This window comes from Lacerta agilis, chromosome Z, assembly GCF_009819535.1.
Source record: "Lacerta agilis isolate rLacAgi1 chromosome Z, rLacAgi1.pri, whole genome shotgun sequence".
Lineage (NCBI taxonomy): Eukaryota > Metazoa > Chordata > Lepidosauria > Squamata > Lacertidae > Lacerta > Lacerta agilis.
In genome coordinates this window covers 43,886,603-43,913,253 of record NC_046331.1, presented here as the reverse complement: position 1 = coordinate 43,913,253, position 26,651 = coordinate 43,886,603, and the positions used below count along the sequence as shown (strand labels likewise).

General features: G+C 43.3%; 2 protein-coding genes across 12 annotated transcripts in view; one reads left to right on the top strand and one right to left on the bottom strand.

Moving 5' to 3' along the window:
* The window catches only part of TEX11 (testis expressed 11), a 37,978-nt gene extending 37,546 nt beyond the window's left edge, over positions 1-432 (top strand). The window contains exon 28 of the mRNA XM_033137295.1: positions 35-432. Within this exon, the coding sequence (XP_032993186.1) occupies positions 35-343 (309 nt within the window). The 3' untranslated portion in view covers positions 344-432. The remainder of the gene's footprint in view (positions 1-34) is intronic.
* Positions 433-1,597: 1,165 nt separating this feature from the next.
* Positions 1,598-26,651, bottom strand: part of DLG3 (discs large MAGUK scaffold protein 3) — a 116,345-nt gene continuing 91,291 nt past the window's right edge. For 5 of the 11 annotated variants that reach the window (XM_033138148.1, XM_033138150.1, XM_033138157.1 and 2 more), the window contains 11 exons: positions 15,103-15,217; positions 11,830-12,006; positions 11,359-11,434; positions 10,556-10,655; positions 7,394-7,435; positions 6,610-6,660; positions 6,361-6,462; positions 5,856-6,028; positions 5,346-5,455; positions 4,745-4,836; positions 1,598-4,008 (listed from right to left, as the gene is read on the bottom strand). In XM_033138148.1, coding sequence (XP_032994039.1) covers positions 3,902-4,008; positions 4,745-4,836; positions 5,346-5,455; positions 5,856-6,028; positions 6,361-6,462; positions 6,610-6,660; positions 7,394-7,435; positions 10,556-10,655; positions 11,359-11,434; positions 11,830-12,006; positions 15,103-15,217 — 1,145 coding nt within the window. In that variant the 3' untranslated portion in view covers positions 1,598-3,901. Of the gene's footprint in view, positions 4,009-4,744; positions 4,837-5,345; positions 5,456-5,855; positions 6,029-6,360; positions 6,463-6,609; positions 6,661-7,393; positions 7,436-8,374; positions 8,421-10,555; positions 10,656-11,358; positions 11,435-11,829; positions 12,007-15,102; positions 15,218-26,651 lie in introns of all 11 variants that reach the window. The other 6 variants (XM_033138151.1, XM_033138153.1, XM_033138156.1 and 3 more) reach the window with 5 other exon arrangements.

The window sequence follows — 26,651 nt, the reverse complement described above, 5'->3', positions numbered from 1 at the left end:
CTGATCAGTGCTGTTTTCTCCTGGTTACTGGCAGGTGCTGCGGGCCAATTATCCAGACTCAGAAATATTCTGGCTCATGGTTAGAGCTTGGAACATAGGAGTATACTACAACTCCTTTGACAGCTATAATAAAGCTGAGCAATGGTGTCGCGTAGCAATGTTCTTCTTGAATCACCTGAGAGATATAAGTAGCAGCCACAGGAGAAAGGTATGGAAGGATGAACGAAACAGCTTAACTGTGGCTCTAGAATATGCAGGGAGATGGCCTATATTGAGCAGGTGCAAACACCATAGCATGCAGTGGATGCAATATGCTACTGCAACAATACAGAGGAGGCTATAAATGGTAGGTAGTCTCTTTTACATCCTGGAATCACTAGCTGAGATCAGCCATGTTAATCATAAAGGGACCTTGGGTAAGGAATTTGCCACTGGTGGGTGGGGGAATAGGCAGATAAACACAGTAGCTTGGGTCAAGTTTCCCCAGTTTCCCTAGAAAGCTTCTTGACCTAAATACAAGGGGCTCAAACTGCATTAGACCCCCCCCCCCAAACATTCAATGCATGACACTGATTTGGCTTTTCTTTTGGTGACTTCTGCCCACAGATGAACGGCTTTTACAATGTATTGTTGGACCGACTTCGAGGAGCAATGGGACCCTCCAAATAAGCAACAGCAATCAAGTCCACATGGTGCTATTCTCAACTTACCAGTAATTTTGTTGCTGAAACCAGATAATTTTGTGTTACATTAGGTGAGATTTGTCAGAGATGTGTGTCTGGAATGGGGTTGTACAATGAATAAAATAGTCCAGCAGTTGCAATGACATTCGTGCTTTCCTATTTATTGGTTTAACTTTTCATCTATCTAGTAGAAGCAAGAAGGGTTTCTACACCAGGATACTCAGCATGGTTTCCTTCAGCCCCCACCACCTCTGAGTGCTGCCATGATAGCTGGGGTTAATGGGAGTGAGAGGTATGTCATGTTGGCCATCCTATTCCTACACTCAAAAGGCACAAACTAGAAAGCAGTAACAGCAGTGCAAAACGTAGGGGAAAATAACACTCAAATGTGTTTTTGCCTCATCCCTTCAGTAAGCTGGTAGCTATTCATTTTTTCACTGGCCTGTGCTAGCTAGGACAAGAACAATGCAAGAGCTGTATAGGACATAGTAGGAACTACTGTTGCCGTTGCTCAAGGTGTGCCCCTCTGCTACCAGCCTACAGAAATTTATACAAGTATTGAACAACCATTTCCCTACAAGTGGGTGGGTGGTTCCATTCACACTAGGCAGGACTGCAAATCAAGCCACCCGTGGGAGGGAGACTCCTCCAGTTCCTCTAGCTGTCAGTGTAGGCCATCTGATAGACTGCCTCCTTGTGGGTCAACATGTAGACTATTGCACAGTCACAGCAACTTTTATTTACTTTGAACCTGCAACAGTGGGAGCAGTGCATAGTCTTGGATGAGAAAGCGAAGTATGTGTTCTTGGATCTGTGGTGAGAAGTATACCACCCTAGACTAGGCGCCCAGAGCCAGTGGCAGCCAATACATCAGTGACAAGCCATAGTCCCAGAATAAATCCTCAGCAGACAAGTTCATTGCAACGTTCTGTTTATTAAAAATATATGTCTCCTTGGAAGAAACACTGGTAAACCAACTAGTGTCATGATTGATACTTTCAGCTATGCCATGGGTACATAGGCCTTTTCTCCATTGGCCTAGAAGACAAGGCGGCAGGCTATTAGAAAAGAAAAGGAGTTAAAAGACTGGCCACCTCAGAAGCTGCTGCTTTTGTGTACAGGCCAGTTCTCCAGAATGTGCCTTGCAGTGCTGGCTGAGTAGAAGTCGTACGTGGCAGCCCCTTGTCCAAACTCCCTCCACCAGGAACTTGTAAATGATAGCAGTTCCCTCATCTTTATTCTTCATAGTCCTGCCAGCAAACAGCAGCTCCAGTACTACCAAAGTTCCACTTGGTTTCTTGCAACACAGCCGATGTGGAAACAGCTTCTTGCTTACCAGAATGAATCTCCACAGGATGAGTTTTCACCCATATTTAACAATGAGGCCCGTGCACAAATATCACAATGAATGACAGAGCTACCTACCAGCTATGGAGTGGGCAGCATCACCCTGCTGCAATCTGAGTTTGAGTCCTACTCACTCCTTAGGACCAGTAACATGGGGGTCTCCTCCCATAGCATCCATTGCTGTCATTCCATGGAAAACCAATGCATGAGTGCCCGATTCAAGAGCTGGATGGGGCAAGACTGGGAAAACGAGCAAATCTCCTTTTGAATAACAGGCAAGGGCTTGTACCAAACTAAAGAGTGCTTGAAAACTTATCTCAACATCGATCCAGCTTATTTTCTTGCTCAGCGGGCAAACGAAACTTTTTTTACCCACACAGCTTACACATTGACGGATATGATTAGGATGAGCATATATCAAGGCTTCCTGGAAGCAACTGCCTCAGTACATGTAAAACTAACAGTCTGTGCCTCACAACAGCGTGCATTCTGAATTCCACCTGCCCTTTCCTGTCTTGAAGAACTGCAAGCTGAGGTTGGCCATGTAGGGTAATGGGGGCTCATCTTGGAACACAAATTATAAAGAAACGCAAAATAAGAGGGATGGTGTTCTTCACTAAGCCCCTGTTGAAGCACTTGTCAGGAAGGGCTTCCAAGTGTTACAACCAGAATTTGAAAAAAAATTCTGCTAGAATAAGGATTTCCAGAGAAGTCTGTTCTGAATGCGGTTGGGATATTGTATCCCTCTAGGACGCAGATTCTCTTCTCATTGTCATCTGCTGCTTTCAGCTTCGCTGTATGGAACTCAAAATGTTATTCCACCAGAAAAAGTCAGTGGGATGGAGTTCAGTCTCCCTACAGGGAAGTGACCCCATCACAACAAAGAACAGCTGGTGTGCTCATTCCACAGGGTCTGTAGGTTGGGTCCTAGAATCTATTTACAATGGAACAAGCTTAAAAAATAACTTAAAAAACTGGATTGTATACCCGTTAAGTTCATTATTAAAATAAAAAACTGGGAATAATGAAAAGCCAACACACCAACACAAACATTATTTTGGTTTAACGCCAGCTTTAAAAAAAAAAAACCCAGAAGAAACCTCTCATGCAAACACATCAGGTGACATAAAACAATGTGCAATAGGTAGCATTTTCAATTTGCTTTATGGTGCTCAAATCAACTGCTGAAGCTTCACATGTGGTCCCGTGCTCTGCACACTCCACAACCACAGTGCCAGTTGCAGTTCTTTCCAAACACAGCCTTCCCTACAAAATTGGATTTCCAAAAAATCACTCGGCAGCACCCAAAGAAACCAAACACTTGGTACCTTTAAATCCATCCTCAGCCACAATAGGGTTTCTAGGCCACATGGCTGAGATATGACAGTAATATAATTCTTGCACTAACAAAGTACCACTTAAGCAGCCCCCCTCATGTGTTTCATATCTATTGGAAAAGCTGCCCCAGGTTGCCAGTCCTCAGCATGTTTACAGGGGCAGACAGTGTGTGTCCTTAACTGTTGCCTTGGTGGCTCTTTTAAGCTAGTCCTCATCTGCTACCTCCCATCTTGCTTCTTTATTTTAACTCTTGATAGTAAATTTTTTAATTAAAAAAACACACAAAACTCTCAAATGGGGTTTGCCTCCATTTCTAAAGGAGCAACAGGAAGGTCCATGCAGGAACGGGTGGGGACAGTCACTTGATGAAGGAGATTGGTCCATCCCAAGAAAAAGAAAACAGGACTAGAAAACTCAATTGTCAACCATCTAAAAAAGGGACAGGGATGGTCTTCATGCTCCCCGCCCCCAAGGGCAGGGGGCTGGGGGAGGGGTCTCTGATCTTCTCACAAGTTGATTGGAAAGTGGAGACTTCACAGTTTCTCAGGGGATGGGACCCAAATATAATGCCCAGATTGGTCTTCTATTATCTGTTTGATTTTACTGTAAATCTCTTCCAGAGAGTCTCCTTGTACAATGGCTGTAAAACACAAACCAAAAACAGTTATTTACTAGTGTAGAAGAGACATCAAACTTGGCAAACTCCTTTCTATCTACTTGAAGAGGTAATTATACAGTACTGCCTCCTCAGGTTCAAAATCTAACATCCAACTTCAGTTGTGGCATCAAGCAATAGATTGCTGGAAGCCAAAAATATCTCTATCCCTGTGCTTCTGAATTGTGCGTGAGAACAGGTTTCAGGTGCAACTAACTGCAGCAGAACCAACTTGCACTACTTGTTCAGCACTGCAAACAGCTTTCCGAGCCAGCCTACTTTAAAAGAAACAAACACCAACACATGTGAATTTCATCTTGCATTACCTTTTCTAAATCACACCATGAAACACCTGTGACCTCCTAGGGGTACCCTGTACCCTGCAAGAAACCTGATGGAGATGGCTGGAGATTGTGGCAACCTTTTCATCTAAAGGATTGCCAGCCCTGACACTTTTCCAGCCTAGCCTAGCCTGTGCCTTAAGGTCTCCTTTTAAAATCCTTGGTGAGCACAGGTACAGGTGTTGACCAATTCACATGGGGTTCCGCTCCCAGCCCTCGCAGGTCCTTCCCTGCCCCCATTCTGCCCTCTTTCAGGTCCAGAAGGACCTGCACATCAATTGGACAAACCTAAAATGGTTGCTGCCTGTACACACTTCTTCACAAAAAAATGTGAGTGTGAATGTCACCACCAGTCATTCAGGAACAGTCTAGATTCTCACCTGTAAAATACTCTCCAAATTCCTGCTCCAGTTTCATGGCTTTGTCAAATACCTTGTTGGCTTGTTCGTATGTCTGCCTCCGGTTCATCTCCCTGCCAGCCCAAATGGAAGAGACTCAGTACAAATACATGAGACCTGGCACAAGCCCAGGCACATTTCTGGCCACTGTGTAAGAGTGCAAAATCCAAAAATAGGCTTGTGTACAGCTCCACTGGCAATGCTGCAATTGAAACAGTTGCTTGAAGCTGGAAGTCTTCAGTTCAGGGATAGGTAGCCTGAACAGAAGGTGGTGTTGGTCTACAATTCCCATTAGCCCTCGCCAGCACACCCAGTGATCAGGAATTATAGTTGTCTGTGGAAAGCTTTCCTTTCTAAGGTGGGCCTATCAGTGGCTGGTACAGGAGATTCTGGAATCCCAACAGGCAAGTGCTGTGTTGACAGAGCATGCAGTGCCACCTAAGCTGACCCAAGTGCAGAAGAGGCAGCCACTTTCTCTTCATGGCATCCCTGCATTCCCAAGGCCTTTTCCCCACTGCGTACACATACACACCCTCCAACAGCAGGCAGGATAACAAATATTCACAGCTGCCACACTACTCACATGAGTGCTTCGATGGATTTTGGCTTGATGAAAATGGCGATTGGGTACAGTTGTGCTTGCTGCAACCTCTTGATGGCATTGCCAGACACATCAAGGATACAGTGCTTCCCCTGCAGTACCGAGGGTGCCAGTTATTACCAAGCCTTTGCTAAGCAGTTTCAACAAGCCCCCACAAACAAAAATCCCATCATAACACACTCCCTGGTAACTGGGTGAGTATAGTTACATCAAGAATCAGATCATGTCTGGGTCACTGTAGGGCTGGCACTCTCTTGCATGCAATAACCTCCTGAACCTGCAACATCAGTCCCAAAAGGGCCTCAGTGTTTTATTCCTAATTAAATGTGTCCCAAGCCCACAAGAATTTGACTCAAATGTATTCCACTTTGTGCTAGCGGCTCAGTCACAGGGCAGAGATAACTCATGAACAGTACCTGGGAAGCTATGACAGAAATCCTAAGCAGGTTGCAGCCACAGCTATCACATGTTGTCCTGGACACAGTTACTTACCCGTTCTGCTACTGCCCGCACAGACTGAATACTGGTCCCATAGAGATTGTCATTGAACTGCCCAGCCTCAATAAACTTGCTGTCTTGAATGTCCTTCTCCATCTGCTCCCGGGATGCCACAAAGTGGTAATCCTGCCCATCTACCTCATTCTCACGCCTAGGCCTGGTAGTGTCTGGAATAGAACATAGCAAATCTGGAATGCATCAGCCCTTTCTGTTGCTCAGAGAGCCATGTCCACAACTATGGGCTTAGGCAAATTGACAGGTATGGCTAACATTGGCTGTACAACCCAGCATCTGCAGTATGTTGAAAAAAGAAGGACCAACTAATAGCAGAATCCTGGCTGCCATGTTGAACCCTCTCCATTCCTTCTCACTCAAGTATTCAAACAGGGTGCAAGGCTTACAGCCACTGCTCAGGTGCAAGTTTCTCCATTTCACTTTGTATTAACCCATGCTAGGCTATCCCAGAACACTTTTCTCCCTGCAGGGGACCAGCACTTACGTGGCACACAGGAGCCAAATTTGTGTGGGAACTCTGAGATGAGATCATCATTGACTCGGTCTTTCGTGGGTCCCAGAACGATCACTGGTCTCGCATAGTGAACTGTAAACATAGCCACAAAGATATGAGGGAGCCTTACAAGTGTAGCCTCAAGTCAACTCTGAAAAAACTACCCAGAAAAAGCAGAGCAGAGGAACATTAGAGCTTCCACTCAATGTAGTGCAGCAAGCTCTTCTTTTGCCAACTTACTTTCTTGCCGGGTCACAGGTTCATATGACAGAATTGTGTCCTCTTGCCCTTCTGAAAGAAATGGAAAGGAAACAGTCGGCCTGTGCTGCAGATGTCTTTGCAGCAACAATCTCCCTCCCTCCCACCCAAAAGTGGCAAGAGCAGAGTGGCAAAGCACACACAATTGTCAGGCACAAAGCTGCATTTCTCTACAACAGTTAGTGAGAAGAACGGCCTTCCCTACCGTATGTGCTTCTCACCCTGTTCCAACTTTAGAGGGAAGAACCTCTGAGAGAAGCCATTTTCCCAGGGATGCTATCCCCAGCACTGAAGGGCAAGTGCCCTAGAGGCACACATTCCAAAGCCTGCAAAATAAATGCAGGCAGCAGCCTCTGTACCAAGGGAAATGGGCATCATCTTTGCATCCAGTTCAGGATTACGGTACCCAGTTATCAGACTGAACTTTTAGCAACATTAGATTCCACCAATATTTGCAAGATGGTGTCATAACTCCACAGGAACAGTATCTGAATGGGAACTACTTAGCATTCAGGCCCTAGAACTAAAAAGAAAATGCAAAGTTTGTGGCTTTATGGAACCTATCCATCTTACATCCACACACACAAATACATGGTTGAAGATTTATTCTAAGTTCCACCCCCAACACATGTTTGGAGACCTAGCTCTAAAAAAGCCCTTAAAGGGGTGGGAAAACAAGTCTTGTCCTCCAACAGAGAGTGAAGCAAGCAGATGATCTTGAGGGTTTGCATGCAGAAAGTATGGGACAAAGGGGAGGGACACTTACTGGAACTACTCTCGCTGTCACTGGTGTTTGATGTCACGCCCTCTGCAACCAAGAAAGAGACCCTGATTCAGTACAAACAGATGCAACAAAAGAAGGCAGACACCAAATGCTGATGACAAGAACAGGGGTGGGGGGGTGGGAGAGAGAAGAACAGTGCAAGGGCAAGCTGAACAGATAGTTGGTACATGCTCTAAATCCCCACCTTATGGTAACTTGGTGCATTCTTTGAGGAAATCTTGTCTTCCCTACTCTCTAGAAGCAAAAAGATTCATGGATCTCTTGCCAAGACAAAAGTGCAGCACCACATATATCCTGCCACCCTCAGTAGCTCATCCCCAGCAGGTGTACACAGGGGACCCCAAGCGCAGGCAGGGAGAAGCTCAGACATACAACCCTGTTTCTAGTCTGCTTCCTTTTCCTAGTCGTTGAGGCACAATCTTATCACTGAGAGTTACAAGAGAGGGTTGGGAAGAGGAAAGGTAGGTGCTGGTTTAGCAGGCAGGTGAAGACAAGACAAAAAACTACAGGGCTGCCCTAAGATACTGCAGGCTGAGGGATTCCCAATTCTATGGCATGGGTGAAAAGGGGCTCTCAGACAATGCCAACAGGGCAGAAACCAAGGCTTCATCCAATTAGGATTTTCTAACATCAGGACTTCCTTTCTGCCCTGCCAACATCCTTCCCTAGCACTTGCTTGCAAGTAATCAGGAAGTCTTGGCCCATTTACTGTACTCCTCACTGCACGCTAGTGGTGAGCCGTCTTTTAGGGACAGGTTCACAAAGCCTATTCACTGGCCACAGGCTGGAAGTGGGCTCAGTTCTCTTGCTCCATAGCAGGCTACCGGCCCACATGATGTTCAGAAGTGGCCATGGTCTGACTGGGCTCAGGGATGGTGTGGCTGCTGCAAGCACAGAAACTTGTTTCCAGTCACACACATGCTAGCAATGAAAAGTGATCATGTGCAGTGAAATTTCACTTACTCAGGTTCTTTGCGCCATAATAATCGTCACTTAACCCAGGGAAGTCCTGATTCACAGCCAGACAGAAGTGGGAGAGGGGAGAGAAGAGAAGAGAAGAGGAGAGAAGAGAAGAGAAGAGGAGAGGAAAGGAGAGGAGAGGAGAGACAGAGCCAGGACAGCATTAGTGACAGGAGTGCAGAATGGCAAGAGAGCTGCAATAGCAAGTGAAGTTAAAGCTCCTGACCAACACTTTCAAAGATCCTCTCTGCCCCAAACCCTCTGGGCATTCAGTTTCCTGCCCAAAGCTCTAGCTCAGCCACCTTCCGAAGGCCAAGACTATTCAGTTTCCCAACACATTTTAGCACCAGGTGTCTCTGGGCATTTCTGAGCCCTGCTTAATACTGCTCAGATGATCTAGTCCAGGGATGGGCAACTTGTGACGTTTCAGGTGCTGCTGAACTCCCAACTGTCATCATCTCTGACCACTAGCTATGCCAGTTACAGCTGATGGGAGTTCAGAGTTCAACAACACCTGGAGAGCCACAGGTTTCCTACCCTTGATTTAGTGAATGCCTCAGACAAAGGGGTGCTTCAGCAATTATTGACAGAGAACTGCAAAGAGTAGCCACCTCTCTGTGGAAGAAGCAGAGTATAAAACCCTGTGTTTTTGAGCCACCAGACTAACCAGGTCAGTGTCACCAAACTGAGTACCTTGTTCTTCCAAAACTCTCCTGGACTGTCAGATGGCAACTGGTACCAAGAGGCACGGACTCCAGCAGCAAGCCCAAGAAAAACACTGACAAACAGATGGCTTTATCCATTTCATTCCTTTCCCTCATCAATCCACACTTGCCACTCTTAATTCTACAGCTGACTGCAGGTATCAGCATGAAACTGTTTGTAGATGAACAGCACAAGAGGAAGGAGCTAGCCCCAGATACCAGCCCTGTTCCACAAAGCACAGACTGTGAAGACCTCTTGCAGAACTGGAAGCTTTTCCAGGCATTTCAATACACTCCTCTAGCATTTGCTAGAGCCCAGCATTTGCAACCAAGCTTTTTAATTGTTGCTTTTCTTGCAGTGTCAATGACAGGAGAAGGCACACTGGCCCGTGGCAGTATGTATGCTTTACATGCAGAAGGTCCCAGTTCAATTCCTTGTATTGCTCATTTAAAGAATAAGGATGCAGGTGAAAGGAAAGTCACTGGAAAAGCACTGCCAGTCAGAGTAGAGTAGACAATACTGGGCTAGATGACAAATCACCTGTCCAGGTATAATTCTGCCTTGTATGAAGGCATTAAGGTAGGTTATTAGAGCCCATGACACAGGGGTAGCCAGGCCATACTGTGCCACACACTAGCCTGACAGGAAACACAAGGCAGTTCTTTCATCAGTGACCTGTTCCCAGTATATGGCATTAAGAGAGTGTTCTCCATTAAGTCACATGTACTTTACAAAACTATTGCTGTTTTAGAGAGTGCCTCAGTAGCCCGAATTATGCAACCTTTATGTATTACACTGGTGCACATCTTTCTGCCTGTTGGCTCAATCTATTTTGCATCACAGGGCGGAGAAGGGAGGTATGCTGGCAACCAAAGCCCTGCATTTTAACCAGCAACTTCTGTAATACCTACAGGACTGGGCTCTCCAAAAACACTGGTTGGAGCAAGCTGCATTCCTGTATCCCTATACAGGCTTTTTGGCCTATGACAGTAGAGAAGGGAGAATGTTGGTCAGTCACCAGAAAGTTAGGAAAAGGTGGCATACTCAAGAGGCTGGCAGATCCCCTATCAAAGGACACAAGTTTCAAGGGTGGTCTGGAAGCATAACTAGTGCAGATAAGGTAAGGGAGAGCAAGCAACAGTGACTGGGGATACCAGGAGCAACTGGCAACCTCTCCTGGAACCACAAGGCCCACACCAGTGCTTGTTTCAACCTGACGACAGCAGGGAACAGAACACCCCTTGGACTTGCATCATCTCTCAACACAGGCAAGTGAACGGCAATGCTCACTCCAAGGGGCTGTTCATGGCCTTGGGGAAGCTGAGGCCCTTCTGGATAGTGCAGTCCCCATTGCAGTACCAAATCCAGCAAGGCTTCAATACCACAGGTGCTGGAACAGTATTTCTTGTGAGCAGCGTGCTGCTCCTTGGCCACAGGAACCTCCCAAGCCAGAATTTGAGCAGGGCAGCTGCTACTTACGTTCCTGGCCGCTGCTCTCCTGAGCCATGTTCTCTTTGCTCTTGTAAAATGGGAACTTTCGAGAGAGACGGAAACTCTTTTTACGTTTCGTTTTGATCGACTGTGAAGAAGATGGAGATGGAAGGAGGGGAAAGAAAGAAAGAAAAACAAAAGAACAAAAAGAACAAACAATGGAGTTTAAAGCATGCAAGAAAAAATAAAATGAAAATGCAATGATGATCAGTGTCAGGGAAGCTACCCCATCAAATGAAATAATGGAAATTACATGTAAACGGGAGTAAGAGAAAAATTACGTGCAGAGAAAAATGGGGTTTAGGGATGGTGGAAGATGACTAACCAATCAGCATTTCCACAGCAACAAAGATGTGTCCCTTATGGCCCAACCCTTGCATCACCAGGAGGGTCACTAACACTTCCCTGTCTGTGGCTTCCCCACCACATAGTCCCCGTATTCCGTCAACAACTTTGAGCCAGTTATAGTGCATCTGCGGTTGGCAGCCAGTAATGTAACCTGTGCCATGGGGAACAAAATGCTGGAAGCAGGATGCCGCAAGGCCAATGGGGCAGGGATTTAGGCTTTATTTTCATGTCCAAGGACAAATCAAGTCTGAGGAGTTCCTGTCCATAAATTCTTCTTAAGGATGCTCCAGCTACCAAACTTAGGCTCAAATAAATTCCACCATCCCCTGATCTAGATTAACTGTTGTACCACCTTGGACAGTGCATGATTACATTTATTAAGTTACCTTGTTAACCATTCCTGTATGCCAACCCTCCTCCCCCCCCCCTTGACCAGCACTTACCCGATTGGACTCTATCATTCCAGTTCGGGCATGGAACTTCACAGTTTTCAACCGTGCTCTTTCCTTCTTTTCCACTCTGATTACATCAAGAGAAAAAGATATTATAACATTCAAGTGTGGCTCCACCCACATCACTGATCCTTGTTCCCTCCCCAGGACCCATTTCTCTCTCAAACATGCCACAATGAGTGGTTAGCCATTCTTCATACCAGGTCTGCAGTTCTACATTAGATGGGGCAAAGTTTACAGCCACAGCCATTCTCTGTGATGGGTAGCACCTTCCCTGCCCAGCAGGACATGAAGACATGTTCACTTGGCTTGTCATAAATCAGTGAAGAGCCAAAAAAAAAGGCCACCCCTCCCTGACCAGCTACTTTTAGCAGGCTATTTCAGGCACACCTGAAAGATAGCAGGCTGGCCAAGGGTGGGCAATAGATGGAAACTAGCTCTTTTTACAGAATGAACACTCACCTTTTTTTGCTGGGAATGACCCCAATTTGCTCACTCTCTCCATGAGGGGTCACGAGCCTCGCCTGCCACCACTCATCATCTGAGGCATTGATCACATGCAAGATGTCCCCGTAAGAAAAACTAAGTCCTTGACTGGGCAAGCAGCTGTCCCGAGTTCGGTCATAGTCAAAAAGGGCTCTGTACAGGAATGAAGAACATTAGGAGTATCGGATGATGCCTTTGGCAAGTCAGACCACTGATTCACCTAGTTCAATACTGTCTACGCAAGGAACCTCAGACCTGGGGGCCAAATGTAGCCCCTCTCCATCTTGTTCTCAGGATTCTTACTTGGTCATGCTTCATGACCTGCTTGAGTGCCGTTGCCTGGCTGGAATGCATCTTGTGTGGCTGGAATGTAGCCTACTATATTAAACTAGGAGTCACTGAGCTACTTTTCTCTGGCACTGCCCGCCACTGGCATGTGGCTCCCATCCTTATGAGGGAACATGGCTCTGGGGCTTTAAAAGTTTCCCAATCCCTGGTAACCAAGCTGCAACGCTACAGGGTTTCAGGCAGGAGTCTTTCTGAATCCAACCTGGAGATGCTGGGAAGAAAACTTGGAGCCATCTCCATACAAAATGTGGGCTCTACCACTGAGCCTTCCCTTCAGTAAGATCTCCATTGCGTTCAGGTCTTTGTTTCTGATAAGCTCTCATTCACACAAAATTCCTTTAACTGGACACTTTGAGACATATGCATATACCAAGTAAAACTATTTATGCCCCACAATTCAGGTTTTTTTTGTGTAGCAGCTGAGTATCTGGCAGGAGATAACAAGCAGGCAGCAGTGTGTTAACTCCTCCAATTCAAAAGGGCAGTACAGCTGAATGGACCAACTTTCTGGAATGGAATTGTGGCCCAGTGTCTGTTCCTGGTAGTACTTCATGTTGGCTCTCAGTGCTAAAATTAAGATTTTTACTTTAATTATCTTGAAAAAACCGTAATATTCAGCAGTCAGAGTGTTAGCTAGCCCACTTGGAAGAAGGAAGTGCCATAGCCAAGCAACAGTTTGCAAAGTGCCTCCATTGAGCACTACACACAGCATTCAAGCAAAGCGCTGTCAGAGGGCTTTCCACAGAAGCACATGGCTGAAATGGTTTAGCAAGTCCATCAAATAGGCTCCAGCTACTGACACTGAATTATGTATATATTTAATTATTCTGTATCTTAAGAATGTTGTACAATTGATTTTTATGTTTTATAAACTGCTGAGAAACAATCTGTGCATTAGCAGCTTGTTGACTCTGCCACGGGCAATACAGCTCTAATTCAAAGAGGATAACCAAGATGCTGCTCTGAAGCACTGGATTTCAAGTATCTGTGAGTTTCTCTAACAGCTGAAAATCTGTGGCTTTCAAAGTGCGCAACTTCTATTTGTGTTCTCCAAAAGTGGTGGAACTGACTATTTATTCTGCCAAGCTGGATGCTCCAAAGTTCTTTGCAACCCTGTCCTAGGACTTTAACAATCTTTAGGGTGCTGCCATTTTCAGAATTCCACTTTCCCCCCACTAAAGGGGGCACTTTCTGTTATACTGTATTCTTTGAAAGGCAGGTTCCTACCTGCTGTGGTCTGCTTCGAGTACCTTTAGCATTCTCCCGAAAGGAGTGCCCATGTTGGACTTAGGGATTTATTTGCTGTCCAGGGTAAGACACCTAGGCAGAGACTGTCTTGCAACCCAACACAATTTTTCAACAAGCATAGTAATTACCACTACCTGCAGCATGACAGACCATTCCAACAGTTTCAGTTAAAACCTGCTCGAAACTACCCCACCCGGAAGGGTTGGGCACGTTAGCCCAAGTGCAAAAGGACTTGCAGAATGCTGTCTCAATCACAGGAGCGATCAAGAATGTTACACAAGCTAGCTTAACAGTTAATAAGAAGCCCTTACAGCACAGGCAATCTATCTTTGAAAAGGCAAACTATGTGAGCTGAAAGTATCTATGAAGGTGGGGAGCTCCACAAGACATATCCATCAGCAGCAATGAGCAACAAACCAGTTGAGCCCATCCATGTACTTTGATGAGCCAACAACTCTCAGCTACAAAACTAGCTTGTACTTTACATAACTAGATCAGATTGCTTAAGTTTGGTATCTCCCCCAAAGTTAGGGAAGACCCAAGGCTCTGAAATCCTTGTGCCCAACAAGTATTCCTGAGTTGTTAGCCTCTTACAGGCATAGTGTCAGCAAGCAAAGAGAAAAGAAACAAAGGAATAGCTCTGCTGCTACAGGCTCATCTTGTCCCTACCTAGCTGTTCTGTCCAATTAGCTGCTCAAAGCAGTTATCCTGTGCCAAACAGAGAAGTGGCAGCGGACAAGTCACAGAAGACTGCACACATAGGGTATATCATAGGTAGCCTGCAGACCTCAGCAACTTTGTACAGTATTTTATTTAACAAGATTTACACATCACTTAATCAACAAAAAACCTGTTCAAATAGAATATTCATTATAAATATAAAAAACCATTAAAAACAAGCTGACCTAAATATAAATAAAACAAGCAGTTTTAAAACAAACATACAAAATAAATTATGTGTTAAAATTACCTGCCTATTTTTTTAAGCTGCCTGCCTAATAGTAATAATTTTCTCATCTAAAAATGGCTTCCCTTCCAGAAGGCAATAGCAATCCAACTCCTTTTCTTTCTATAGATAGCAAGATACAGAGGTGGATTTAGGGGAGTGGTTCGTTCGCACTAGGCACTGAGCCAAGATGGCACCATAACAATGACAACAACAGAGGGTGAGAAGCTAAGGGGTGGCACCAGATTTTGGTGTCACACAGGGCACCATTGAAATTTTAAAGCCCAAGGTCCACCACTGCAACACACAGAGGACACACACGGGAAATACAGACTAACATAGCATGCTGTCACAGAGAGGTGACAAAGGCTATATTCACTTTAGCTGCACAGTGTCTTGGCCTAAAGGATGACACTCAAGGCATGTAGCAAACTCTCCCAGCACAGCCAAGCCACTGCTGAGTGTGCTTGAGCCACGAAAGGTACTGCTACCAATGAAAAGACAACACATGCCATAACATATTTGATGTCTAAAAGAACAAAGCTAAGCATCCTCAGCAAGTGACTTCACAAGATACCTCCTTTTCCTGGGAAAAAGTGACTTCCAAAAAAATTAGACAGACCTTCTACTAGTACAGCACACTCAAAGAAACGTCCAGGAGGACCAATATGTATTCATCTATGAGAAAGGGTGGCAACTTTACTTACCGGACATAGAGAGACCGCTTTTCACTTGTCCGAAGAGAGCCAGATCCTGAACTCATGCTGCTGTTCATCATCTGTTCTCTGAGGTCATGAATCTTAGACTCAAAACGGCTGTACTCTGCAAGAAAAATTATGCTGATGAACCCAGGGAGGGAACAGGCATACAACACCTTTGTTCACCTTGTGTCCTCATTCAATTAACCACAATATATATTTCATATGCAAGGGACCAGAAAGAAGCTCCAAAATGCACATTGTGAAGACAGTTCACATTAGCTATCAAGGGCCAACTGAGATCTAGGCCAAGAGAGCTGCAGATTGTGTAAGTCGGATCATGGCATTCCTGCTCAATAGTGCAAAATACATATAGATGTGCTAGAGAGACAGCTTACAGTGACCAACCTTCAATGAATGCTGAGCAACTGAGTAACAGATTCATGGTACAATTGTATTTGTGTGCTCAAAAACAACACTGCACAGCTGAAAAGGGCAACTAAAGTGATTGAGGGGATGGAACACCAAATGAGGAAAGGATAATGGATTTGGAGCTTTACAATTAAGGTGGCACATGACAATTTAAAACATTGTGGATGGTATGAAGAGAACATTGAGTTTTATCTTCCTCTCACAATACTAGAACTCAGTCACCCAATAAAAAATGACTGACAGCAAGTTCAGTACAGGCTGTAATTATGTATTGTATTTTCATACAATACATAATTAACTTCTGGAATTCACAGCTACAGAAAGTACTGATGGCCAAAGATTAGCTGGTTCATAGCACCTCCATTTTCAGAGGCAGCAAGTGTCTGAACACCAGTAGGAGAAGGGCAGCTGCACTCATGCTCTGGTAAAGAGCTTTCTCAGAAACACCTGGTGACTGTTGGAAACAGTCTGGATGAAACCTTGTTCCAGAAGGCTCTTCATATGTTCTTAATCATCAATATGCACATAGTACATAGGTGATGCTATCAATATTATATAGATTTAATGTACCCTGCTCACCTTTTTTATTTAGTCCACCCTAAAAAACAGGTTATAGCAATGTATTACAGTTAAGCAAGGTATTCAAAAGAGGTGGGCCTTTGATTTTGCCCTCTGAATTCAACGCTGCATTCTCTTTTTCTAGGAAAAATAATTATGTTCTATGTAAGTACCTAGGATATATAGTTGCTAAATAAAAGTTAAGTACAGTGGTGCCCCGCTAGACGAATGCCTCACTAGACAAAGGCATTCGTCTAGCGGAAGGCTGCCCTGCAAGACGAATTTGTCTATGGGGCTGCCTCGCAAGACAATTTTTTTTTCGTCTAGCGAAAACCGCTGTTTGCATTGCCGCTTCGCTAGACGAAAAAACCGCTAGACGAAAATATTTGCAGAATGAATTATTTCCGTCTAGCGGGGCACCACTGTAGTAGTAGCAGCAGCAGCAGGTGCACACTCAGCATACAGGGAACTTTGGTATGGGGCTGAATAGAGATTGTGAGGGGTTTTCTTCAGAGTGGGCTAATTTAGCAGAATAAATACTCCTTTAGAAGATGTGCAGAACCTGAAAGCTGTATATATTCCTATTTTATACAGCTTACCCTGCCTGAAGTAGGAGACAGCTTCCCACTGCTCCTGGGAGGCACAGTCATTCTCCAACAGCATATAAACTAGACCATTCAGCTTCCACAATTCTTGTGCATGGAATTTCACAGAATTGGCAATCTGGCACAGACAAAAGCCTAAGAATTTTGACTATTTTTTTTTAAAAAAAATAAAAGCTTTCTAACTCTGGCAGTGGTTCTATGGATTATCTAAACCAGTGGTTTCCCAACTCCCCCCCCCCCATGGACCAACTGATAATTGTTGGTGGCCTTAGCAGAAAATGTAATGATTTTTCTGCCTGTTGTAACAATTCTAATGTGCTGTGTGCTGTATTTTTTTACTGCATTTTTTTACTGCTGTTTTTGTTTTTAAATTGTATTTTATTATATTACAATATGCACTCCACAGAATTCAAACTGTAATACTGTTGACACACATCTTGCACTTAGGTCATGTTCCAGGGATAGCGCATAAAGTCAAAATCACATATAGTTAAAAAGCAAACATACATACATCTTGGAACCACCCCTGAGCAAGCAATCTTACTTTCTTGAACTGGCATGTCAAATGGGTCTTATCCCCCAAGCAAGGCAGAGAGTTTTGAATTGTTCGCCTTGTTTACCGGGCTCTGGCAGGCTCTCACAACATCTTGTCGGGCTGTCTGAGTTCTCAGGAGAGCCTCCTAGAGCCTCTGTGAAAACCTCCCAAAGCCCAGTAAGTCAAGACTCTTTCTGCACCAGGAAAATCTTGTGGAAAAAGAGCTTTTAAGCTCTATGCCTTCCGTGCATTTAATTGTGCAATTTCAATCGTCCACCCTCAACTGCATAATTGAAAGCGCATATGTTAAACACACGTAAGTTGCAAGTTTTCTATACAATACAAAAATAAAAGCATCAATAAAATACAGATAAAAATCAACATAAATCACTTAAAAGTTCTCTTCTAAATATTGCTTGAAATGTATCATTAACATTTTCTTAAATATGAAGGTCAAAAGAGATTCAAACTATCATCTTATTTGTGCTTCACACCAAAAAAAAAATAATCCAAATTATTCTGATTACAGAAGTGCATCTTCCCAAGCAGTCTACGAGCAACCTAGAACTAGCTGCATCCACAAAGAAACCTCCACTTCCTGCTTTCAAAACATCAAAGTAGCTTTGAGAAAACATATGGTGTGTAGAGGCCAAACAAGAAAAAGGCACTCCTAAGTGTGGTGATGCCACTTGCATCCTCCAGGAATAGCACAAATTGTAGAACTTCCCAAACTGCAAACTTGGTTGCATACCTCTGACCAATCTAGATCAGCTGTTTCCTAATCCATCTCTCTGTCTTATGTTGTTTTTTGGCTAAAATATTATTATCTACAGCTATGCAAGCACCAAAATAGGAACTTCTGGCTGTTTGCTGGGACAATGTGGGACATTCCATGGAACTCACAGTAATCACCACCAACTGTGAATATTTGTGCACCACAAACATTTCTGTGGAGACAATACAACTTGCAACTGTAACTTCCACATATGCTTACAGTATGTGCTATACAGTACAGTATTGAAAACTCATATATAAGCTAGGGGCCAAATGTGGTTACAGTTGCCATAACAGAATACCTAATTGCCATTTTTGAGCCAGCTGGCTCAAAAGTGCTATTTTTCAACAAGACTTTTTGGTTCCTGAAATTCATTCTAATTGTATATAAAATTCTATTCCACAGGATGTGTTGCTAGAGTGCAAAAACAGTCAAGATCCAACAGGGTGGATTTGATTTAAATCAAACTGATTTAAATCACGATTTAAATCACTAGTCAGTAAGGCTTGATTTAAATCACAGTTTTCTACATAAAGACTAATTCTTGCTGGATAACTTTAATATGCAAGTAGATGAAGATTTTTAGAATAACAACTTTTCATATTAGTTTTTTTATCCCCAGTTTAATAGGTTAATCATTCATATTTGGACAACTTTTCTGTTGTACTTAGGAAGGAGAAAAATAATCATTACCTTAATAATAACAATGTAGATAGATTAGATCCATTCCACTCCAAACAATCAGAAAAATATTGTTCTTATTCTGTTCACTGAACTTCTTGAAACTTAACACTGAAGGGGCTGAGTCTGTATTCATAGGTTTGTAGAACAATAGGATTAAGGTCTTTTTCTCAACCCTGTTCATGTTATAACATTTTTACTGTGAAGAAGAGGCATGTGATCTCTGCTGAGTCAAATTCAGTTTTGAGAACTGCAAAAGTAAACCAAGCATCTGTGATCATATCTTGTAGGCAGAGAATCTGCCCAATAATCTTACAAAAACCTCTGGAAGAGCATAAATGACATTGTGAATGGAATTTATTTACCCAAAAATTAAACATATACAGCCTTATTCTACATAATTAAAAAACTAATCTTTATTTCATGATTGAATAACCTTTGGATGGTAATATATTTTCCCCAAAAAGCATTTTATTTTTTAAAAAATCTGATTTAAATCAAAAAAATCTGATTTAAATTAAAAAAATCCGTTTTAAATAAAAAAATCATCGATTTTTATCCATCCTGAGGCCAAGGAACCCCAGGCATGTACCTCCAGATGGCAGAGATGTCAGGCACCAGCCTGGTGCTTGGGCAGCTTCACTTGGTTGCAAGTGACTGATAGCCAAGTGCAAAATGTGCCTGGAAAAATGCTGAACACTGGTGCTATGTGTAGAAAAAAAAATGTCTATAACCACTGGGTGGCCATCTGAGTGGTCAAATAATAGATTTGCTCAACTGACTAGTCAAATATTGCCAAATATTTTTAAATCATAAACAAGTTTGATAGGTATGCATGTTGTTTCAAAATAAGGCATGTTGTTTCAAAACAATGAATTATTTTATAATATTTCTATATCGCCTTTCCCCCAAGCAGCTCAGGGCAGCATAAATTCTCCATTTAGAATGCGAACCACACCGTGAGGTACAATACTGACCCCAACACTGCCTAATCAGCTGCATGGCTGATTTGAACCTGGTCCCTCTGATCTTAGTCCAACACTATTAGGTAGCAGCCTTTGCAACTGACGACTACTGCATTAGCATTTGGAGATACCTGCTGCTATAGAAGGTGGCCAAAGACAGAAACTTTGATATGGTGACAGATTTGCCACCTACTGATGCAAGGCTAGGGGGCAAGCAGTCCTTGCTACAAAATGAAACTATAATAAGCTGACACAGTAGCATTCTTGGAATGTTTGGCTGCAGTAAAGTAACAGGTGGTCAGGTGACAGGAAGAAAAACCCTAATATCCAGTTCAAACCATTACAGCTTCAGCAAGAACACAGTGTGGGTCTGCAGGATATACCCACTAAAATTTAGCCTGTAAAGCAGCCCTAAGGAAGGGGAAGAAAGAAGGGACAGCAAATGCAAAGCAAGTGAGCCACACTCTGCGTAAGGTAACAAATAGCACTTGTTGACATACACTTTTTCTAGTCTGAATGGTGCTCCTGGTCCATAGATTCACAAAACAAGTGGTACTGCTGGTTGCATAGGGGATCAGGTCCCAAAATCTTTTAAGTGTCACAGGTAAGATATTATTTTGGAGGAAATAAATTATGTCAAGATGACTACCTGGAAGGGAAGGGACTCAATCCTGATGGCAAGAAGGATCTATTGGGAAATGAATTAGGGGTAAAGGAATTGAACAGGCACTAAGGTGTGATGATCTGAGATAGGGAGCAAAATAAATTAATCCATTTATCTGGAGAGATTTGGATGGGAAATTTGTTGGCTTGAATTCTGCAACACTGAGATTCTAAAATCTGAATTGAAATATATATACATACAGTGAGGGGGGGAGGTATTTGATTCCCTGCTAAATTTGCCCATTTGCCCTCTGATGAAGAAATGACCAGTCCATAATTTTAATAATAGGTTTATTGTAGCTATAAGAGACAGAACAACAGGAGGAAAACCCCCAGAAACCCAGAAGACAAAAGTCAGAGATTGATGTGCATTATAATGAGTGAAATAAGTTTGTGATCCCTTTGCAAAAGATGACTTAGTACTTGGTGGCAAAACCCTTGTTGGCAATTACAGAGGTCAGACGTTTCTTGTAGGTGGCCACCAGGTTTGCACACATCTCAGGAGGTGTTTTGTCCCACTCCTCTTTGCAGATCCTCTCCAAATCAGCAAGATTTTGATGCTGATGTGTAGCTACTCGAACCTTCAGCTCCCTCCACAGATTTTGGATGGGATTAAGGTCTGGAGACTGGCTAGGCCACTCCAGGACCTTAATGTGCTTCTTCTTGAAAAAAACAACTCCTTTGTTGCCTTGGCCATGTGTTTTGGGTCACTGTCATGCTGGAATACCCATCCTTGACCCATTTTCAGTGTCTTGGCTGAGGGAAGGTGGTGCTCACCCAAGATTTGACGATACAGTACATGGTCCCGTCCATCGTCCCTTCGATGCAGTGAAGGTGTCCTGTCCCCTTAGCAGAAAACACCCCCAAAGCATAATAAGTCCCTTACCCAGCGCGGGACCTGGCTTCGCCGCACGCTGACTACGGCTCTACCACGGAGATCGGTCCAGCTATGTGCATAGAGGCCACGCAGAGGCCGCCACCCCGCCAGGTAAGCACCACAGGACAGACCCCAGCTGGCCCCTTACCCCGCGCGGGACCAGGCTTCGACGCCCGCCAATGTACAGCCCCCAAGAAGGCCGCAAGTAGCCCGCGGCCCCGGCCTCCGTCCTGTACGAGTGGGCCATGAGGCCCTACTCCGGGGCCTAGGCGGCCGCAGATCACCTTCCAAGAAGGGAAGAGGTGGTGGGGTGGCACGAGGCACGTGGGGAGTAGGTCTAAGGCGCGGGGCTGAGGGGCCAGGTGGGGCCGGGGCTGAGTAGGAGGGAGATGCTCTGCAAAGAGATAAGATGCCAGCAGCAAGGAAGCCTGAGGGAGAGTGCTGGGCGCCATCTTGAATTACTTACATTGTACAGATACCACACCTTTTACAGGTAAAATTGTGATATTATGCAAGAAAAATATATTGCCCTCTTTGCCATTTTTCCATGTCTTTTTTTTTTAACTTTCCTTCTCCTTTCTCAGCTTCATCAATCTCCTTTAATACCCGAAACATAGGTCATCGTACTCGCGCAACAAAAACAACACAACGTGTAATTACAAAACAAACTCGGGAACAACGTTCATCATGAAATGAACAACAAAGACAAATAATGACTCAAATGTGTACCGAGGAAACACTAGGTCAACGTGAAACCACACGTCAGGGTGTACGCTTACAAACACAAGAAACGCGTTTCCAACTTTCACACAATAAGCCACAACAACGCGTGGCCGGGTCAGCTAGTTATATATAGTTTCCCAATATACCTTAATGATTTTACAGGACCACTATGTGTGAATAAAAGATCCCTCAATTTCATTACACTTTCTTTCCCCCCCTTTTTTTACACTTTCAACATATACCTTTTGCTTTTTTTGACATTTTCGCCAATCTGGTGGGTGTTAAAATACCATCAGTCGGTCATTTTCATCATACTTTCTTTTATTGCATAACAAGGCATAATATTAATATTTATTTTCCACAACTTTCCCCATAATTCATAATCAATATTGTGACCCACATCTTGTGCCTACTTAATCATGCTTGATTTCAAAAATTCCTCTTTAGTTTCCCACTCCAACAGCAGTTTGTACATTTTTTATAATACTTTTATATTTGTATCTAATATGTCTTTGGTAAACTGAGACGTCTGTTCTGCAAAGCCATTTTTTCTATCAGTCTTAAACAATTCAGTAATCTGGTGTACCTGCAGCCAATCCGTAATCAGATTTCTTAATTCCTTAAGATTTCTCAGTTTTGGTTACTGTCCTGTAAAGTATAAAATTTCACTGTAAATTAACCACTGCTTATCCCTATTTGTTCTTTTCCTGGTCATAGCTTCCACTGGGGATATCCACAGTGGTGTGTTTTTTTTCTAGTAAGTTTTTATACTTTCCCCATACAGCTGTACCTTCGTTCTCGAACAGAATGCATTCCGGGAGTCCGTTTGACTTCTGGTACTGTTTGAAAACCAAGACACAGCTTCTGATCAGCTGCAGGAGTGTCATGAAGCCAACTGGAAGCCGCACCGGACATTCGGCTTCTGAAAATTGTTTGAAAACCGGAACACTCCCAGTTTTTGATCATTCGGGAGCCGAAACATACGAGTTCCAAAACATACGAGTTCCAAGACATTTGGCAACCAAGGTACGACTGTACTCTAAATAGGTTTTTTTTTAATTACGTGATTTGTAAAAGTTTTATATATTTTCACTTTTCCATACCATAGGCAGGCATCCCACCCAAACTGTATATGTCCTTCTAAGTTTAACAATTTTGTATTTTTCAACAAAACCCTCTTTCTTTTGCATCAATCATAATTTTATATTTCACTTTGGGCCTCTTTCCTTGCCATATGAACCATAATAATTTTTCTGCCCCTTTTTTGAAGCGTTGAATATTATTTATGATTGGGACATTTTGAAATAGAAATAGCATTTTTGGAAGGACATTCATTTTGATGACAGAAACTCTGCCTAGCAGTGATAGCTTCATTCTCTCCCATATTTCCAAATTTCTCTTTATTTATTTCCAAGCTTTTACGTAGTTGTCTTGATAGATATTATAGTTATTTGTTGTTAACCAAATCCCCAGATATTTTATTATTTTCTCTATTTTCCACCCACATTCCGATTTGATGTCTTTTTTTTTTTTTGATTATCCATATTATTTTACCAGCATCTTGGTTTACCCTTCATTTAGTTTAAAGCCAGCCGATTTTCAAAATCTACTTATCACCTCCAATATGCTCACTCTTGGTTGTTCTAAGGTTAATACATCATACAATGTCATCTGTGAATGCTATTAATTTGTAATTATGCTGGCCCACTGCTATTCCATGAATTTTATTATTAATCCTTATATTTTGAGCCAGTACTTCTAATATTAATATAAATAACAGTGGGGACATTGGGCAACCTTGCCTCAACCCTTTATATATCATACATTTTTTCTGATATGATATTGTTTCTAATTATATTGGCCATCTGCTAATTATAGATTGATTTTATACCTTTTATAATTATTTCTACAAACCCCATCCTTTCTAACAGTTTTATCATAAACAGCCAGGAGACGTTATCAAAGGCCTTTTCAGCAGACCATGTAGGATTCTGCACTACAGAATCTAATAGAACTGGTTAGTGGACCTTTCAATAAGTGAAGAGAAAATGATGATAATGGCTGTACACTAGAGAAGTGGCATGTGTGTTATCCCAACTTGATTACCCACTTCAGGCTAATGTTACCCTAGCCAAGATGCAGAGCCTCCAGATACTGATGGACTCCCAGCAGCCCAGTGAGCCCAGTGAGCATGCTCAATGGTCAGGAATGACAGGAGTTTTAATCCAATATCTAGACAGCCATAGGTTCCACTCCTGCCCTAGCAACTGTGGAATACAGCTGGGTCTGAAACAAGCAGAACAGTAAATGAAGTTTTGAAAATCCTTTTAACCTGGGCTAAGATGGGACAGATTTTCCACTTGGAACTACCCTGATATCTAGCAGGGACTAGAACAGGCTAATGAGTTCAGCAGGGGTGTAAATATGCTACCTTGTTCATGTTCAGAAAAACAGTCCCTGAATGACAATTCCATTGCTACCTAGTTTATCTATTCATAAACCCAAGCTAAGACTGACCACTCTCCTTCCGAACTGGCACATGAATAATTCCTGCTACAGAAAATACCACCTGTACTCAGCAGAAATAGCCAAGAGAAGGGTGGGGGAGGAAGTAGGTTTAACATTAACCACAGGCAAGTTTAGCATAAGCCTCTTACTGGTAACACAGCAGCTCCCAGAGATTCTTTCTACCAAACACGTCACTTACTAGTAGTAGGTCCAATTTAGGGGTCAAGCAATATCCTTAAAAGTGTCACATAAAATTGGGCAGACATGGCTATTAACCTTCAGGTACAGTAGTAAGAGTGTATGAGCCAGGAGGAACTCTTGGGCCCATTGATACATGCTAGCAACTGACAACTACCGTAAGCTTTTTAGAGTCACAGAAGCTTAAAAGCAGCTTCCACAAAGACTCAGCAAGGGCCCCAAGGTCCTTTTCTATTCAGAATGGTTAAACAGAAATTTGGAGGTAAATAACCAGTCTTCAGGCTCTGCAGTTTGGCAGGTGCTTTACTTCCAGGCCCTGAGGCACAGAACAGTGCCTGTTCTCAAAGCTTCACAGAATCTAGTAGCAGGAAACAGGGCAAGCAGGAAAAAGGGGCAAAACCAACTCAATCCTACTGAATCCAAGAGCAAGGATTAGAGAACACAGTGAAATGAAATACCAGATACATAAATAAAGAAGACAGGTCAGCCTCAAAAGCCAGAAAGGAATCAATCTCTAGTTAGAAGGAGCTGTCAGCTACACAGGTAATACTGTAGTGAGAGCCTTGTTTCCATTGGGGTGGTGGTGGATGAAGCTTGATATATGGTGAGTAGCCTGCACTTATCTATACCTTTGGCTGTAGCATGTTAGTCAACAGGTAATACCATCAAGAATCATTTTGATTTAGTAATTGTTAAGGGTTTAAAGGATTAGGAATTTTGCAGTGTGAGTGTAGACCCACATCCAACACACCCCTACCTTATACCCGGTGAAAGTCACAATTCCCTTTTTGTAATAATAATAATTTATTATTATTTATACCCCGCCCATCTGGCAGGGTTTCCCCAGGCAATCTGGGTGGCTCCCAACAGAATATTAAAAACATAATAAAACATCAAACATTAAAAACTCCCCTAAACAGAGTTGCCTTCAGATGTCTTCTAAAAGTTTGATAGTTGTGACTTATACCACTGCAAAGCTATAAGGCAGAGGTCAGCAACCTAAGGCCCATGGGCTGGAAGCGGCCCATGAGGGTCGCTTAACTGGCCCATGAGCCGCCCCCAAACCAAGCCTCCAGCTCAGCAAGTTCCCGCACACTGTGCTAAACCGGCGCAGCGCGTTGCAACTCTCTTCCACGGCTCTGGAAATCACTTCTGTGCATGCCCAGACACCAAAAATCGCTTCTGCACAGACGCAATTTTCGGCATCTGGGCATGCGCAGAAGTGATTTCCGGTGCCACAGACATGCGCAGACGCAATTTCCAGCATCGTGCTGTGTCGGTCCGGCCCATGGAGGATCTACGTGGTGAGTGATCTGGCCCATGCCAGGTAAGCCATGCCGACCCCTGCTATAAGATATATTATACATTTCATACAAACATTCCCAATATTAATACCCCAATATAATAATAAGTTATTATTTATACCCCACCCATCTGGCTGGGTTACCCCAGCCACTCTGGGCGGCTTCCAACAAAATATTAAAATACAGTAGTCCGTCAAACATTAAAAACTTTCCTAAACCGGGCTGCCTTCAGAGCAAAGAAGTCAGCACAGCGGAAAAAAGTTGTTTATTGTGATGTACAGTCATGGGAGAAAGAAAGTGCACCCTCTTTGAATTCTGTGGTTTTACATATCAGGACATACCGGTAATAGCAAGAATTTGTTCCTTAGCAGAATTAGTGTGCACCTTCATTTTCCTATTGCCTCAACAGCTACAAAATCAAGTTCACATTCTGTACAAGCTGCTAAGATCCTGAGGCACCTTGAGGATTGGAATGAAGCTTGTAAACACATTTACTCCCCTGCTGCCTCTTGCATCTGAGAAATAGCAGCAGCATGATGTGAAAGACTTGGTCTGTGAGGAGCTAACAACTGACTGAGTATGCAGTAATTTCTGCACTGGGATTATTTCTTCAGAGAGATACTGAAATCCAGAGATTCAAACAGGCAAGGAGAAACTAGTAGCGGTATACACCTTTAATTCTCCCTAGCAACTCTTGTCTGTTTTACTGTATTGTATTTTAAACATTTTGTAAG